The sequence below is a fragment of the Choloepus didactylus genome, chromosome 4 (assembly GCF_015220235.1).
Source record: "Choloepus didactylus isolate mChoDid1 chromosome 4, mChoDid1.pri, whole genome shotgun sequence".
Classification (NCBI taxonomy): Eukaryota; Metazoa; Chordata; class Mammalia; order Pilosa; family Megalonychidae; genus Choloepus; species Choloepus didactylus.
Window position 1 is genome coordinate 44,078,777 of NC_051310.1, and position 18,796 is coordinate 44,097,572.

General features: G+C 35.3%; 1 protein-coding gene across 7 annotated transcripts in view; it reads right to left on the minus strand.

Annotated features, from left to right (window-relative positions):
- GPHN (gephyrin) overlaps positions 1–18,796 on the minus strand; it is a 784,704-nt gene that overhangs the window by 12,363 nt on the left and 753,545 nt on the right. For all 7 annotated transcript variants that reach the window (XM_037832495.1, XM_037832502.1, XM_037832496.1 and 4 more), the window contains 2 exons: positions 15,213–15,300; positions 4,052–4,125 (listed from right to left, as the gene is read on the minus strand). In XM_037832495.1, the coding sequence (XP_037688423.1) occupies positions 4,052–4,125; positions 15,213–15,300 (162 nt within the window). The remainder of the gene's footprint in view (positions 1–4,051; positions 4,126–15,212; positions 15,301–18,796) is intronic.

The window sequence follows — 18,796 nt, forward strand, 5'->3', positions numbered from 1 at the left end:
ATTGTATGATTTCTCTTATATGAAATACTAAGAATAGCAAAGTCATAGAGATAGAAAGCAGAACAGTGGTTACTAGAAGTGGCGGTGGGGGGAATGGGGAGTTATTGCTAAATGAGTATGAGTTTTGGTTTGGGATGATGGAAATAGTCTTGAAATAGATAGTGCTGAAAGTTATACAGTATTGACAATTTACTTAATGTCAAAGAATTGTCCACTTAAAATGGTTAAAATTATTTTTATGTTATGTATATTTTATCAAGTTAAAAATGAATTATTTGAAAAAATTATTCTCGGCAGTAAACAAAAATCTTCTTACCTGTAATGGAGTTTTTTGAAATGTCAAAATAAATGAAATACCATGACTAGAAAAAAATCAAATACTAATTTAAAAATATTCTCAAATTATACTTCCTTGAGAATCTGACACAAACCCTTAATAACGGGAGTGTGGGGAGGGATGAGTGGCATAAAGGGGGCAGGCAGTTGAGAACAGCATTTTTTTTTTTCTATTGACTACATTTTATATAGAATTTCCAGTAAAAATTTCATTATTTTAAAAAACTTGAGCCATGCAGAATCTTTAGGGAATCCTGAAATTTCCATATAGCTACAGAATTATCCTTTTATACACCCCAATTGTTTTTATTTTTACTATTTTTGTTTGATTTTTTAAAAATGGATTATTCGTGCATATTTTTTACAACAATATGGTGACATTAAAATTTTTTGATGATTCACAGCCATCATTATAAACTTATTCTACTCTGCTATAATACACTAATGTTAGGTCACAAGGGTACTATGTATTGTTTTAACCTATAGAAACTGTTGTGCTTCTATAGTTCTCACTTCTGCTTTTTTCCCTTTTTTTCTCTTTTCTATTGTTCCCCTTAATGTTATACTGCCATAATTTCCACTCTTAAAGATGGCTTAAAAAAAAAAAAAAAAAGATGGCTTTAGATGCGGGAACAGATAGGAGTAGTAATAGTATTGTTGTTTAATTGATGATAAAATAATAGAAGTTCCTATTTTAAAGGTAACAACTACGCATTACATCCATTATTTCACTTAATTCTCACAACAATCCCATTAGGTGACAATTATTATCCCGTTTTTATAGATGAAGAATCTAAGATTAAGCTATTTGGTCAAAATCACTCAGCCTACTAAGTGGGGGAAACAAAGATTCGAAGCAAGGTTTTTCTAACTTTATGGCTTATACTGTATTTGGATAAGGCTCTCACAGGGTGTGCAGTGAAGAGTTAATATATGGGCTTTGTGACATCTATTGTGGCTAATCTGAGGCCTTTTTTGCTTGCTTCCTGATTCTTTGCTGTGTTTTAGAAAAGTGAGATTGCCATGTTGATGTACTGATAGGTTATCTGACAATGATTGCTATTGTGTGATGAAAAAAATTTCAAAGACACATTCTTGATAATAGCAATGTTCATTATAGGTGACCCATAAAAATAGTGATTGGTAGGTCTGGTTGATACTACTCCAAATGCTTTTTCTAGAATCTCTGCCTCTAAAATGAAAAAAGTTAATTGCAATGTGAATGCACTGTATGTGGGAAGAGCAAAGCTAAATTGTACTTGAGTTTTTTCTATTTCTTTTTGTTCTACTATTAAGTAGCAATTACCTTCAAATTCTTCTTACATTTAGAAAAGTATAAAAGTCTGGCCAATTAAATAAAGCCCATTTAAACTTCTAAAACACCTTATTATAGCAAACTAACACAAAGATAACAGGAATATTGTAAAGCCAATTTAAATCATAAGGCTGGGTATCCTTTGCATCCTCTAGGCAGGTAATGTGATTTCTCTAAAGATATTCATTTAGAGAAGATTTCATTACAACAAAACATTTTATTATCATGCATTACCATCATAAGTGTTCTACTGCTAGACTACGAAGTTTTTATTTAACCTCTGGAAAGCCATTTTCTTGGAACTCAGTACCTATTGCTCATTCTCCTCTTGAGATCAGAATGTAACAGCATTTATGCAGTGACTGAAGTCACAGTGTTATGACTTTAAGAGAGCAGAATAAACATTAGGAACTGATGAATTCCTGAAGTTGAAGCAAGTCATAAATAAGACTAAAAAAAGAGTATTGAAATTATACATCATAAGTGTTGAGATTACTTTAAATCATAGTAATCTCAAATAATTCTCCTCTAGAGGTGAGGGCAAGAAATGTCAGCTTCATATCACTGCAAAGGGAACAATGAATTCAATTTTCAAGGTTAGTGAGAAGCTCATTGACATGCTTTTAGAATGTCCTCTGTAATCAAATTATCATTTCCTATAGGGAGAAAATAAAAAGCCTCTGCACCTATAGCATAATAATATTTGCTTTTAAAATATTATTCTTAATAAGAGTGATCTAAATCTAAGAGTTTCAATAATAAGAGGACTTGGCAGCAGCAGCCACATTAGGGCACACTGAACAGGCAACTACAGAAACATATGCCAAGAATTCTAAATTCGATCAAATGCAGATGACGCTTTAGGGATAATCTAAACTTTATACTTAAATGACCAAATCAAGGATGTAAATCCTGATTTCTTTCCTTGAACTGACGGTAGGTATCCAATAAATCAGGGCTATTAGGAGGGCTGTCTTGAGACTTAAAAAGCTTCTGGAATTTGTTAATGGTCCCTATCTCTCTTATTAACAACCGCGAAACCTCCACTCTATTCTCTCTTAGGATTCGCATGAGCATCCAACGGAGTAAAAGTCTGAACTAAAGCATCATTATTGTTGTCCCTGATAGCATGGAGGTGTGCTGGAATGTTCACCATACACTGAAGCCTTCGAACAGGGCCTCAAAGCTTCATAAAAGAGCAGGGATCTGCGCAGGCAGACTATTGCTTAAAGACATGGCTACGCATGTTTCACCAACTCAGATGTCTGGCATTCTTTCAGGGTTTATAACTGACTGCAGAACCTCCAGCAGCCCTTCATTAGGGTATTATTAGTTTTTAGGAGATGTGCAAAGTCTTGGTATGTGTTTATTTTTCTTTCCTCTTGGGAGGTAGTAAGAAGCAGTATGAAGCACCACTTATGAAATATTCTTACAAGGGAAAACAAAATTGACTCTGAATCTAATCAAGCCTTTAGATCTAACTTCCAGTTTATAGAAAATATTGGAGATAGAGGAACAAGTTAAACACCACCATTAGGAAGCAATCAGCCAAATCCATTCTTCAGGCCAAGTGACCCAATTTCTTCACTAGTCAATGGCATTAAAAAAGGGGCTGGTGCTGGAGTAAATGTTCTCATTTTATAGAGACTTAACAACCAAATACAAAGAGGGAGTGAATCTTACTCGAATTATAGAAAGATACTCTTTTTTTTTACATATGGGGATATTTGAATTTGATCAGGGTATTAGATGATATTAAGATACTTATTTCGTTAAATGAGACACCATTGTGATTATTTACAAGAAGGCTGTTGTTATTATTATTTCAGATGTATATCAAAATGACAGGATGTTTAGAATTTGCTTTAAAACAATCCAGCCTGGGGGTATGAAGACTGATAAAACAAGTATGGAAAAATGTTGATATTTATAGAAGATGGGTGATCAGTTCATGGAGGGTTCATGTACTCCCTACTTTTGTGTATGTTTGAGAATTTTCATATTAAAATGTTGAGAGGGAGAGAAGAGAGAAGGGGGAGGAAGGGAGGGAGGGAGAGAGAGAGGGGGGGAGAGAGAGGGAGGGAGATTGAGAGACAGATTGAGAGAGAGAGAGAAGCAGTGTGGGGAGAAAGAGAAAAAGAGGAAGAAGGAACTAGACATGAGAATTAGAAGGAAAAAGGGTTTGCTTTATTTACACCAGACCCTGTGATTCATGAGGAAGATGAATTCCAATTGTTTCAGGTAGGAGCTATATTTGTAAAAAGAATTCTAACACTACAATTTTTCTTTTTATTAGAATATATAATCCACAATAGAAAATATAAAAAGAAATTGTTTAAAACTTTGTTAGTCAAAGCAAACCAAACCAACCCCACATATGAAATAATATTGTTTTCATACCCTGGTTTCATAAAAACCCTGCCAAAATGGATCTGAGCATGAAGATCAATGTCCAGCACCTGCTTGAGATAGTCCTGTAAATACGAAAAATAATCACTTTATTTTCAAACATTTTAATATCAGATTTTCAAAACTTTAAATGAAAATAAAATGATTCTATAAGATTGAAATGAAAAGAAACACTTTTCTTATTTCAGTAAAGTTGGTTTGCTTAAGACAAATATTCCTTCATTCATTCAGTCATTCATTTATTCATTCAATAATATTTACTGAGTACCTACTATATGCCAAATACCATTCTAGATGCTGGGGGATATAGCCCTGAACAAAAGAGACAGTGTCTCTGATCTCACAGAAAGTACATTCTTGTAGGGGGAGTTACATAAAAAACAAAATAACTATATTAATATAATATATTACTTGATGGGTTTTTGTTTCTCTTTTAAGACAGAATTTTATGTCTGGGAAAGGATGTTAGCAAATATGCTTTAAGAAGTTGTGCCTGGACAGAGAAGTTACATGTATGTGTTCTATACTATTTTGCTTTATAAACATAAAATAATACACTTTCCTTGAAGTGAGACTGGGACATTTGCCCACAGGCTACCACATGTAAATAAGTCAACTAAAATGAAAAACGGGTTTTATTCAGGTAGAGAGCTCTCAAACAGGTAGTCAAGGGAGTTTAATTGCTCCAACTTTATATGCTGTTAACAAAAACATGACTAATCTAAGATTATGACCAATTCAGAGTGATTTGACAAAACCTGATCTTTGGAAATGAAAGGTAAGACTGCCTTGAAGTTGGTTTTGCAGACATAAAAAATTTAAAAATGCAGTCCTTATAATTTCTTCTAAGTAATACAACCTCTAGGTCTATTAATTGAATTCCTTATTCACTAACCCAAGAGTGAGTCTAGTAACCTACCAAAAATTTGAATAGTTCACAAGATATAAAGCACTTTATTTTATTTTTTGAATGGATTCTCTTCTATAGATTCTCTTCTATCTCCATAGCCTTAGCCAACATAAACTCTCAACTGGATTTCTGAAATAGGTCTCCCCGAAAGCAGTCTTCCCTCCTTTAATACATTTTCCACACAGTATAACAGATCTTCTGAAAACAAATCTGATCAAGTTACTACATAATCCTTCAAAAACTTCCTGGTTTCCAGGAAAAAAAACCTCTTTTTAAAATTGTGTCTAAGATTCTTATATTTTCTAGCCCCTTTCACCAATCATTGTTCTCACCACTCAACCCTCTTCCCACCCAGCCCCACTTCTTTCTCCCAGTCTCTTTCTCTCTCCAAATTCCAGCAAAACTATCTTGCCTCCAGGCATTTGAAAAGGTTCTTGCTTTTGCTTGATGCACTTTCTTTCTACCCTCCTCTCTCCACTCTCACCCTTATCTCAGTCTCAGTCATCTCAGCTTTCCCTGAACTACCAAGCCTGGATGATAGATTTTGTTTGTTTCTTTATATTTCAAGGCTCTATTATTAGATGCAACAAATTTAAAACTGTTATATTTTCCCAATGAAATGACCCTTCTATATCTAGTAATTCTTCTTACCTTAATTTCCTCTGATATCAATATAGCTACACGAGCTATCTTTTAGCACAACTTTTTTCTAATTTTTTAATTGCAACTCTCTGTGCCCTTAAATTTAAGTTGTGTCTCTTATAAGCAGCATTTAATAGTGTTTTTTTAAACCCAGAATGATAATTTTTTATTGAAAGATTTAGTCTATTTACATTTATTATGATTTTTGCTGTATTTGGGTTTAAACTTTTACTGTACTATTTGTTTTCTATTTGTCACATCTATTTTTGTTTCCTTTTTACATTCTTTCAGGCTTTCTTTTGGATTAATCAAATACATTGTACTTAATTTTCTTTCCCCTCTATTAGCTTGTTAGTTACACATTCTCATATTATTTTAGTGGTTATTCTAGGGATTACAACATGCATCCTTGATTTATTATAGTCTACCATAATTTGGCATTTTTATTACTTCCCAAGTAATGCAAGAACCTTGGAATATTCTAATTATATTTACTTTTGTGCTATATAATGCTATATACATTATATATGTGTGTGTATTTTACATGTATTTTAAATATATATTACATATATTACATATATTTTCTACATATACTATATAGAACATATATTCTACATATATTTTAAACCTCAAATGACATAATTATTTTATACAGTCAAAATTCATTTACATTTATCCACATATTAACCCATTCTTTTATACTTTATTTCCTCCTGCATTTCTATGTTTCTATAATCCTTCTATCTGAAAACCTCCATCAAGTGTAGGTGTGCTTGATTTTTGTTTAGCTGAAAATGTGTTTATTTCACTTTCATTTTTGAAGGTTATTTTTGCTGGATATACAGCTCTATATTGGCAGTTTTTTTTTAAGGATTTTACAAATGCTATTCCATTGTTTTCTTAATTCCACCATTTCTGTTGAAATTATTTCTGTTAGTCTTATTATTGGTCCTTTGAATGTGTAATGTGTCCTTCTGGGAAGATTTTCTCTTTATCCTTGGTTTTCAGCAGTTTCACTATGACTGCCTAGGCGTGGTTTATTTGTATTTATCCTACTTGAGATTAACAGGGCTTCTTGAACCTATGGCTTGATGTCTTTTATCAGTTTTGGGAAACTCTGCCAATATCTCTTAAATATTGCTTCTTCTCTCTCTTTCTCTCTTTCCCCTCTTCTTCTGGGATTCTAACTATACGTTAGATCTTTCACCATATACATCATGTCTCCTGTGCACTGTTCCATATTTTCTACCCCCTTTTAAAAATTTCCACTTGATTTTTTTAATAGATTCTAGTTTTCTAGTAAAATTCTTCATTTCATAATTTATTTTTTTAAACATACTAAATACATTTATTTAAAGCCCATGTCTCACAAGACAAATATCAGTATCATTTTTAGGGCTGTTTTATCATAGCATTTTTTTTTTTTAATCATCATTTTATTGAGATATATTCACATACCACACAGTCATACAAAACAAATTGTACTTTCGATTGTTTACAGTACCATTACATAGTTGTACATTCATCACCTAAATCAATCCCTGACACCTTCGTTAGCACACACACAAAAATAACAAGAATAATAATTAAAGTGAAAAAGAGCAATTGAAGTAAAAAAGAACACTGGGTACCTTTGTCTGTTTGTTTCCTTCCCCTACTTTTCTACACATCCATCCATAAACTAGACAAAGTGGAGTTTGGTCCTTATGGCATTCCCAATCTCATTGTCACCCCTCATAAGCTACATTTTTATACAACTGTCTTCGAGATTCATGGGTTCTGGGTTGTAGTTTAATAGTTTCAGGTATCCACCACCAGCTACCCCAATTCTTTAGAACCTAAAAAAGGTTGTCTAAAGTGTGCGTAAGAGTGCCCACCAGAGTGATCTCTCGGCTCGTTTTGGAATCTCTCTGCCACTGAAGCTTATTTCATTTCCTTTCACATCCCCCTTTTGGTCAAGAAGATGTTCTCCATCCCACGATGCCGGGTCTACATTCCTCCCCGGGAGTCATATTCCACGTTGCCAGGGAGATTCACTTCCCTGGGTGTCTGATCCCACGTAGGGGGGAGGGCAGTGATTTCACCTTTCAAGTTGGCTTAGCCAGAGAGAGAGGGCCACATCTGAGCAACAAAGAGGCATTCAGGAGGAGACTCTTAGGCACAAATACAGGGAGGCCTAGCCTCTCCTTTGTAGCAACCGTCTTCCCAAGGGTAAAACTTATGGTAGAGGGCTCAACCCATCAAACCACCAGTCCCCTATGTCTGTGGTCATGTTAGCAACCATATCATAGCATTTTTTTCCTATCTTAATTTTTAGTCATTTTGTCCCATCTCTGACATACCTGGTCATTTTACAAATGGCAGCACAGACATTATTTCAAAAAATTGAAGAGGCCCTGGATATATTTAGAAAAGATTTAATTTCTTCTGGCAGTTAGGTAAGGTAAATGCAGATTACTTTGATCTAATCAGGGATCAAGATAATTTGAGGCTAGATTTTAGACTTGATGAAGGCTGGTCCATTTCCAGATTGTCCTTATTCCTAGAATACAGCCTTTCAAGAGTTTAAACTGAAAGCCTAAGATATTTGCCAGGGCTCTTCCTCCATGGCAGGCTCTGAACTCCTAAGACTGCTGAAAATTCTGCTTGCTTTCTCAGCTCCAAAGCTGCTTGTTTATGCCTGGCTTCTTGGCCTCTTGTACCATTACATACTTCACCGCACCCCCCCACTCACCTACCCCACCACCTCCAGATTAGGAATCAGTAAATGCCTTGAGGGAAAATATGGTGGAGAATTCCAGTTTTACTTCTCTGTGGTTCACTTTTTTCAGGGATCTTGGCGCCTTGAGCCCTGACTGTATTGGTTGTTCTCTTCAAACACCTGCTTTCTCTTTTCTTTTTCTTCTTCTTTTAAAGCATTTTTAATTTTATATAGCTTTTATTATTGTTATTGGTGGGAAGGGTAGTCCAAACAAGCCACTCCTTCATAGCAGAAGCAGAAATCTCCAGACCTTTCTGATGTTCTCTTATAGCACATAGTGCTTCCAACACCACACACTTAGGTTGAACTGAAATTGCCTGATAACTGATGTGTATCCCTTATTTGACTATAAACTTTGTGAGTACAGGAACCCTGTTTTTTTCTTATTTTTAATTAACAGTGAATCCCAAGTTAACAGCACAGGCCTTTCATTCATTTATTTGTTAGTTCAACAATATTTTTGAATGCCTACTATGTATTAGGAATTGCATATGTGCTGGGATTTAGTGGTGAACAAAATTGATGTGGTCCCTGACACAAAGATCTCTAATCATATTCTATTGCGGAGACAGTTTAAAATAAGTAAACAAACAAAAATAATCATTATAAATTGTGGTACAGGTTCTGAAGGAAATAAGCAGGTACTGGGATAGAGAATAATGGCAGGAGAATAAAGAAAAACCATTTAAAAAGAGGTGGTAATATTTGATAGGCCCTGAAGGATAAGAAGGATTCAGCCATATGAAATATGCAAGAAGAGTATTCTAGATAGAGAGTATATACAAAAGCTTCTGAAGCAGTGAAGAATGTGTATAGAACTGAAAAGGCAATGAAAAGTAGTGAATGAGTAGGAGAAGGAAAAAGATGAGGTTGGAGAGATACGCAGAGGCTACATTTGCCAGGCCTTGAAGGTTATAATAAAGAGTTTGGAAAGTAGACGCTTATTACATATTTGCTAAATGAATCAAAGTATTTTGTTTTTCTTGAAAAAAAAATCCTATATTGTTAACAATGCCTCTTTTCATTCTTTTCAAACATGAAGGAGAGCTTCTTAGCTGACGGGATGTCCTTGTGAGAGAGAAAAGCTTGTACAAGACATAGCTATAAAGGCTGAGAATTATCACTGTTCTTAAGTTTTTGTCTACCTAGAAAAGCAGCAAGGATCTTTGATATTCTGAAGTCCAAAGCCAGATAGAAAGAAGAAAAATTAATGGATGAAGGAGCAAGGTATTTTCTTTACCTCAGGTAAGGACAAACACCAGTGTCAGAAAAACTGTGAAAGACTGAAATGGGCAAAAAATATTACTGATTGTGCAGTGTAGCACAACTTCCTGGGTTATTTGTGCCTTTCATTGTCTTTGAGCTACTTACTCTACAACAATATAAGTTACAGGAAACTGATAGCAATGCACATGAATTTAATATTCAAAGAAATGCAAACGAATCCTGTTCAATGGAGATACAATTGATTATTCCTCTGTGGCTACAGACCACATCTATTAGCAAATGTATTTAAGCATTTTTGATTTCCTATATGTGTGTGTTCTTTGAATTCCTCTTTGAAATGGTTGTAATATCTTACCTGTTCCCTCATTAATTGAGTTAAATAAAATCTCGGTTGTGTTCATTTTAGATAATTATGATATTCATGACTTTATCTTAAAACTATTATACTTTAACAGTTTTGGAGGATCCATTGATATGCCCAACTGATTTACCTGACAGAGCTGGTTAAACTTCACTGCCAGAGAAGCGCATCTTATGGGTGGCTTAAACCTGGGCATATTTTTCTTTGACTCTTAGAATAAATCTCAAGAAGCAAATAAGATTTTAAGTTTGTTGATTTTCTGCTTTATTTTTCTCCTCTTTTGATTTTGGTTCTGTTTTTGTTTCTGCACATAGCCAGTAAGTTATTCTCTTTTGGTGGCAGCAATGATTAGGCATATGGTTTTATTATCCAACCATTTGGTGATATCTGTAAATGGATGACAGAAATCTACTCTCTGTTGGGTAACAGAAGAGAATCTGTTTTGTCAGTCTTTTTTGTTTATTTGTCTAGTTGTCCATTCTGAAATCAATCAATTTTCCTTCTCCGGGAAGGAAAATAGTTCTTTGTAGACTGATGAGTTTTTGTGTTTTTGTGTTTACTGTTGACCTGTGACTGAAGTTGTATAACTAATGCAATATGTCCTTTATTTGTCTGTGTTTCTGTGTGTCTAGGCTGTCATCTAGTTTTGTGAGTGTGAAATGTTTTCCTATTTCTGGAGGGTTTTAATAAATTGAAATATTTTCCTATTTCTGGAGGGTTTTAGTAAATTAGACTATATGGTCTCAAATTAAAGACACTTATCTCATTGGCTTAGAGAGATGAATAAGTGCTTACATGAGTAGAAGATTTCTAAAATTCTCAAATAATATGGGATTTTACTTATAATATTTTAAATATGCTACATTAAAAAAATTTCTTCTTACAGAAACTACTAACAGAAACATTTTAAGAATCCAAGTTCAGATAATTAAGGCAAATCTTTGGCAAATAAGACTAGCTTAATAATTTTGGTTATTAAAAAACCCAGCTATGTTCTTTCTCTTATTTATCAATGTTAAGTACAATAAAAGTACACATTTTATGTCACTTAAGTTTGCTTTTCCTAAACTTATCTAGGTTTACTGATCAAAGAAGCTAAAAATATTCCTACATAATGTTTAAGATTGTGAAAATGTAAAATTTTGTTCAATGAAATCAAATCATTATTCTGACAAATTTTATATCAACGGTAATTATGTTTTGTAGTATGTCAGCTTGAAAATAATTTTCAAGTTCTTTATGTAACTTAAATCTTGAACTGAAATTAAATTGAGTTAATTAATGAATAATCATCAGATAAATGATTTTTTTAAGAAAGACAAGATGGGAACATTGGTTACTAAACATATTTTGAGTTAATATACTTTTGTTTTTAAGTTAATATACTTTGCTTCTTATTTTTATATGCTACAGAGGGGCTATATGTTTGGGTCATTTTAATGAATGTGTCTATCCATCTTTATTACATTAAGAAGGTACAAAAGGGATGTTTGTGGCTGTAAAAAGTTGTATTCTGTGTGTTTAAGAGCTTTTCTAGTCTGTTAAAATGCTTATATATAATTTTCATTATCTAGGCTCTAGGTTTCTCTGTGAAACAGAAATCAATTATTTTCTTAAACATTATAATTAATATGGGGGTTTGCAATTATATGAAGAGAAATAATGACAGAGAAATACAACTGATAGCTTTCTTTCATTTTTAAGGAAAAAGAAAAATTTTTTTCTTAAAGACCAGTTCTCAAAATTTTTGGTCTCAGGATCATGAATGAAAATTTACAGAGGATCCCTAAGAGCTTTTATTCATGTGAGTTATATCTTTTAATACTTACTATGTTAGAAATCAAAACTAAGAAATTAAAAAAAATTTATATTTTGGTTCATTTGAAAATATAATGATGAAGCTTTCATGTTAACACAAATAACATTTTTAAGGCACTGTTTTATAATTTTGAAAAGCTCTTTAATGTCTGGTTTATTAGACATCTGCTGGATTCTCAGATTTTTTTCTTCATTTAATCTGTTAAGATAACACATAAATAGCTGTTGGAAAAACTCCACAGTAATCTCATAAAAGAAGGAGAAAAAGACAAAGCCTTAAATTATTACCAAAAGAGCTCTGACACCCATTTAAAGGGTCTTGGACTACTACAGGTTGCTGGACTACTCTTTTGTCCTAAAGTAAGATGTCCATCTGTTTCAGAATGTAAAACAGCATAATAAAGGATAAAACTTTGAAAGTGATTTTTTTTCTTGGTTTATAAGTTTATGTCTGAAATGAAGCTGTGAAATATGTTAAAATTTTAGTAAGTCCACTCAGTTTTTTTTTCCCTCATTAAACTTTGTTTTAATGGGTCTCAAAATTCTGTGACATATTTTTCACCATTGTTTCCATTTAAAAAGTACTGATTTTAAAAACTAATAACTTACAATTACCACACAAAAACAAATGGTCCACAAAACATCCCTTTCCTTCTGAAAGTTTTGCGATGTAGTTATCATTAACCAGTCTTTTACTATTAAACTTAAATGGCCAATTGAGACAAGGAGTTCTGAGACTGTTCTTCCACCACTGATTAAGACTGGGGTGGCAGGTGTTATAGGTAATATTCATTTAGCCTTCTGAGCTTTCTGGGAAGCCTTGGTGACCTTGCCAGCTCCAGCAGCCTTCTTGTCCACTGCCTTGATGACACCCATAGCAACTGTCTGTCTCATATCCCGAACAGCAAAACAACCCAGAGGAGGATAATCAGAGAAGCTCTCAACACACATGGGTTTGCTAGGAACCATATCAACGACGGCAGCATCACCAGATTTCAGAAATTTGGGGCCATCTTCCAGCTTCTTACCAGAACGATGATCAATCTCCTTCAGCTCAGCAAACTTGCGAGCAATGTGAGCTGTGTGACAATCCAGCACAGGTGCATAGCCAGCACTGATTTGGCCTGGATGGTTCAGGATAATCACCTGAGCAGTGAAGCCAGCTGCCTCCATTGGTGGATTATTTTTGCTGTCACCAGCCACACTGCCATGACGAACATCTTTTACAGACACGTTCTTGACATTGAAGCCCACAGTGTCCCCAGGAAGAGCTTCACTCAAAGTTTCATGGTGCATCTCAACAGACTTGACTTTAGTTGTAACACTGACTGGAGCAAAGATGACCACCATGCCCAGTTTGAGAACACCAGTCTCCACTTGGCCACAGGGATGGTACCAATACCACCAATTTTGTAGATATCCTGAAGAGGCAGATGCAAGGGTTTGTCAGTAGGGTGAGTGGGTGGCAGGATGCAATCCAGACCTTCAAGCAGCGTGGCTCCATTGGCACTGCCATCCTTATGGGTGACTTTCCATCCCTTGAACCAAGGCATGTTAGCACTTGGCTCCAGCATGTTGTCACCATTCCAACCAGAAATTGGCACAAATGCTACTGTGTCAGGGTTGTAGCCAATTTTCTTAATGTAGGTGCTGACTTCCTTAACGATTTCCTCGTATCTCTTCTGGCTGTAGGGAGGCTCAGTGGAATCCATTTTGTTAACACCAATAATTAGTTGTTTCACACCCAGTGTGTAAGCCAGAAGGGCATGCTCATGGGTCTGCCCATTCTAGGAGATACCAGCTTCAAATTCACCAACACCAGCAGCAACAATCAGGACAGCACAATCAGCCTGAAATGTCCTGTAATCATGTTTTTAATAAAGTCTCTGTGTCCTGGGTCAACAATGATGGTCACATAGTACTTGCTGGTCTCAGATTTCCACAGGGAGATAGCAATGGTGGTACCATGCTTGTGTTCAGCTTTCAGTTTGTCCAAGACCTAGGCATACTTGGAGGACCCCTTTCCCATCTCAGCAGCCTCCTTCTCAAATTTTTTGATGGTTCTTTTGTTGATTCCACCACATTTGTAGATCAGGTGGCCAGTAGTGGTGGATTTGCCCAAATCTACGTGTCCAATAATGACAATGTTGATATGAATCTTTTCTGTTCTCACTTTGGCTTAAGATCAGCGATGGTTTTCATGACACCTGTGTTCCAGCGGCAAACCCAATGCAAAAAAGCAGTCCACTCAGTTTTGATGAGCTTATTTTGTTGGGTAACTGATCAGTACCTTCACTACAATATGAAAGGTTCTTCTTTCCCTTTTGTAAAATTTGCCTTTTTGTGCTTTATGTTGACATTATTTCATCTTTGATTATTTAAGGGAATTAAAAAAGCAAAGAACAAAGGCTCTTTGTTTATGAATGAGTCAAAGGTATTTAGACTATTGTCACATTCTATGTTTATTTTTAAATTTTTATTGCCACTTGAAAAAATTAGGTAGCCAATTACTGTTTTTAAGGTACCCATGATCCTTTCTTAAGTGCCTAATTATTTTTTGGTGACTCTTTTGATTTTGCCTTCTAAAAATCAGACTCTAAATTTAGAAAAAATTTTTTTCAGAATATCTTTAATATCTGAAACTATCTTTGAAGTTTCCTAGAGGGTGACTAGAAAATCACAGATTTGTTCTTTCATCTTATAAAAAAGAAATGCTAGAAATAATTAGGTTTGATGTATTACTATTCTAAGAGTTGCATATGGGAGGGGTTGTCATATCAGAAGAGATTCCCAGTCTGCCTTGGGTTAGATTTATAGAGATTAAATGTGTTATTAATTAATAAAAGTATTTCATAAGTTATATATATATATATGAGATATTAAAAATGGAATTTTTATAGGTCATATGCAAATATGCCTAGTTCTATAAGACCTTATATGTATATATTTTATTTTCATTAATTCTTTTTTTCAAAGGGCAAAGAGAATGCCTAATCTTCTGTTTCTTCTCTGTGGGGAAGGGGAGCTAAGGGTTCTTGGTAGGATTTGGAATATGTGGTAGAAAAGTTGGTTTGCTCTGGGAGGTCATGTTAAAATTCAAGGAGAAGGAAGGATCTTGGAACTTTCCCTTAGGGGTAAATATCATGTATAAGGCAAGTCCTATTGTAATAATAAGTAGTCAGAGTCTCCAGAAGAACATCAAAACTATTCTGCAAGTTGTAGGATTCTCCATGTTACTCTGAGGTAAGCCCCCTGACCTACTTCAGCTGTATCCCTTTCTTTTAGAGTGCCCAGTAATTTCTGAAGCCCAATGGAATTTCAGCTTTGTGGGGGCCTGGTTATGGACACCATATGTCTACCAGACCACAGCTAATTGACCATATGCAAGGACATTACAGTGGACCAAATTTTCATGGTTCCTATTTTTTCATACCTTTTCCCCCATCGATACACCCCCTGATGTGATGATGACATCAGCACGACTGATACCCTCATTCAAGGCATTGAGTAAGTCATCTGGGCTGGAAAAAAATAAAGACACATAAACAGATAAGAAAAAGATTTTAGATATAGTGCCAATTTAAAACTAAACCACCTTATTCACTGAGTAAGCATTAACATGATTACAGCACTATATTCTGTGTGAAGTGGGAAACAAAAATGTCCCTGTAACTAGAAGCATAACTCTTACTGTGGAGAAAGAACCCTGTAAGTACTAAAATAGTTACTACTGGTGCTTTAACAGGGATTTTTGCTCAAGCAGGGCAGTGTAATGAGGGCAGACAGTGAGGGTATCTAACCATCCTGGTTTTCCCAGGAATGTCCTGATTTTAGGACTAAGTTCACATGTCCAGGGAAATCCTGGGTAAACCAGGAGTCTTGGTCATCCTAAGTGTTGGAGAGATCACAAAGGACTCTTCAGAGGGGAGAGGACTTAAGTTAGGTCTGGAGAAATGAGCTAAGTTTTGACAGGTGGAAGGGAACAGGAAAGGGCCTTGTAAGAAAAGGGATCTGTACTAGCAAAGGCTTGAACAGTTATCAAGCCTGTAGTGATACTAGATTAGTATGGAAAAAGGCCTGTCTAGAGTGAAGGGCTTGACTGTGAAAGATTACTAATAGGTACTTGACTGAAAAATAGGTAAAATCAGACATGATTTTGGAGGGCCCTTAAGCTCAAGAATTAGGACTTCATCTAATAGGAAATAGAGGGGGGACTCCCTAGAAATATTAGGAGCCAGTAGGTGCTAATTTGTTAAAAAAAAAAGGTAGACAATGAAAGGACAAGGAGAGCAGAGACTCTATGAAAATGTGAGAGGTTAAAAGCACAGGATGACTGTTAGGGATTGAAATGAGGCCGATTTCTGACAGTCCACAGAAAGGGAAATGAGGCCGATTTCTGACAGTCCACAGAAAGGGCAAATGCATGAAGCCCTTGTATTGGACAGATCAAAGGCTTGGGAAGAAGAAATACAGCAAGAGCAAGGATCTTATCTTTTGATGTTACAAGGGTTCCAAAGGCTTAACTTGAGATTAATCAAGTGGGAAAAAAACAAAATGCCAGGGATCAGGGCTTATGGAGGGACAGGATGGCAGGGTCTATCTGAAAGGGATTGTTTAATTAGTACTTTAAGTCCATGCAAAGCTACTGGGCAATGTATACTATATCTGCATCTCCCCTCAACGGACAGAGTACCACCCTTTTTTCTTAGAACTTCCTATCCTACATGAAGCTTTTCTTTATCCTATCTGACTTCTTCTCCCTTTCTTCCCCAGGACATCTAACAGGGGCATCTGAAAGGGAAAATTTCTGGCTTCTGATTTCCTAGTTCCTGCTTTTAGTCCTTCTTGTTGCCCAGTGGCTCTCAAGTTCCCTGAGATAACTCTGCATCCTCCCCCAAATCACTCCTTTTCTTAAGCTAGGTTCAGCAGGTTTTCTAACTTGAATCCAAATTATCTCTCAATGAAACAAAGTATGTTCTCCGAAATCTCTCATAGTGAAGTGTATTCATGTCCCTTTACCTGAAGGTACCACTTGATGTGAGAGAATGAAATAAAGTTAGAGACTCCAGATGGAATGATTTGTAACTAGCACATTGTTTCATTTTTTATCCAGGTGACAGAGGTGAGGAGAGGAAATTGAGATCTACCATAGGCACTACCTTCATAGGCTGTACAAAAGATAAGCTAGTTGGGAGGTGACATACATAGAGATTAAGAGTTTAAATTGTCTCCACTACTGGCTAGGTGTATAACCTTGGGCAAATTCCTTAACTTCTCTTTGCCTCTCTTGTCCATCTGTACAGTAGAGATCATATGATTGTTGTGATTAATTAAGGGATTAAATGACATAAGATTTACAAAACACTTGGAACAATACCTGTTACAAACTTAAGTTTTCAAGAAATGTTAGTTGCTGCTGTTGTTATTATTGCTGCTGAACTAACAGAAATTTATCAAAGAAACTCATGTCTAACAATCTAAAGTTCAACTTTAGCATGCTTGGCATTTTTTATTCAGGAGAATACCCATGACTAACACAAAAGAAAATCATAGATCAGGACTCAAATACATTCACAGAACTACATGTAACAAGCCCAAATGGTTCAATAACAAGGTGGCCTGGTTCCAGCTGGAATACTTGCATTTGCTATTAGATTCTCTTACTGGATCTTCTTAGAATTCTCCTCAAGCACTGGGTTCTCCATGAGTGTGGTAGGGAACGCAGGAGAGGGAGGAGCTCCCCAGGAGGAGGGACAAAAGTAAAAGTTTGAAAAATGGCTCATATGAGGTTCACGCTACCAACTCAGGGGATCCTTTAAAGTCATTCAGTTAATTGTTTATTCAACCAAAAACCCAGGCATTCAATGAAGGCCCCAGGCATTCAATGAAGGCAGGATCTATGTGTAAAACAAAAAACAAAACTCCTTGATATGGATTTTGAGGTTAAACTGGCTGGGCAAACATCTAAGAAGAATTATATTCAATAACGGTTATAAAATATTTTAGAACGAAGTATTTTGAACAGATTTCTCATCAATTTTCTCATTTTGCTTTAGGGAAAAAGACAGCAAATTATTCTGCTGTGTTGAAATACTATAAGATATGGATATGATGGGTTCCCAATCATTTGCATGCCCAGAGCTTTGGGCCCTTTGCCTTACTGAATCATATTATCATTAAGCTGAGCCAAATGGCTGACCTTTGGAGTAAGCGGGAAAAACATCACAAACACACCATGTGGAATGTGGTTCAGGTGAATGGACAATGAATATCATCAACAAAATGCAATGTTCTGCTAGTACAAGGAGACATTAGCTAATTTTACCAACCTTAAAACATGCAACTTATAACATATATTGATTCTATAGGATTATCCTAAAGTCACTGGAAGGAAAGCAGCCATGGTATGTGTATCGTCATGGTATTAATCTTTGTAAGTGGATAATGATCCTGGGGCAGGCTAGTTGATGACTGCAAATAAACATAATTTTCAGCGACTTTTTTCCTTATTCATTGTTTTCATATTACCTGGGAAATATTTTCTTCCTATTTTGCAAAACTGTACATTATACAATTTTCAGAAATGAATTAAAAGGGAATTTGCCCTAAATCCTTAAGGTATCTTATGTTTCAAAGAACTCGTGTAATGCTGCTTTCTACCCTGTGGCTAGTAGATTCACAAAATCATTGCATTTCAAAGTTGGAAAGGCCTTTGGAGGACATCTTGTCCAGTATCATAGCTAGGCTCATTATTTGGGTCTTGCCTTTTTCTCCATCTCCCTCTTCCCCCTTTTCTGACTCTTTATTCTGCTGTATGCTTCTGGTGTGCACGATATGGTTAGAGATTACGGCTTATTACAGGGAGAGGTACCAATGTGTGACTATAGTCAGAGGATCTATAACTTAAATTATGTCGCATGCTATAACTTGATTAATTACCTCCATTTATACCTCATAATAAATTGGTGAGGTAGGTGGTATAGGTGTTATTGTGCTCATTTTACAGAAAAAGAAAAT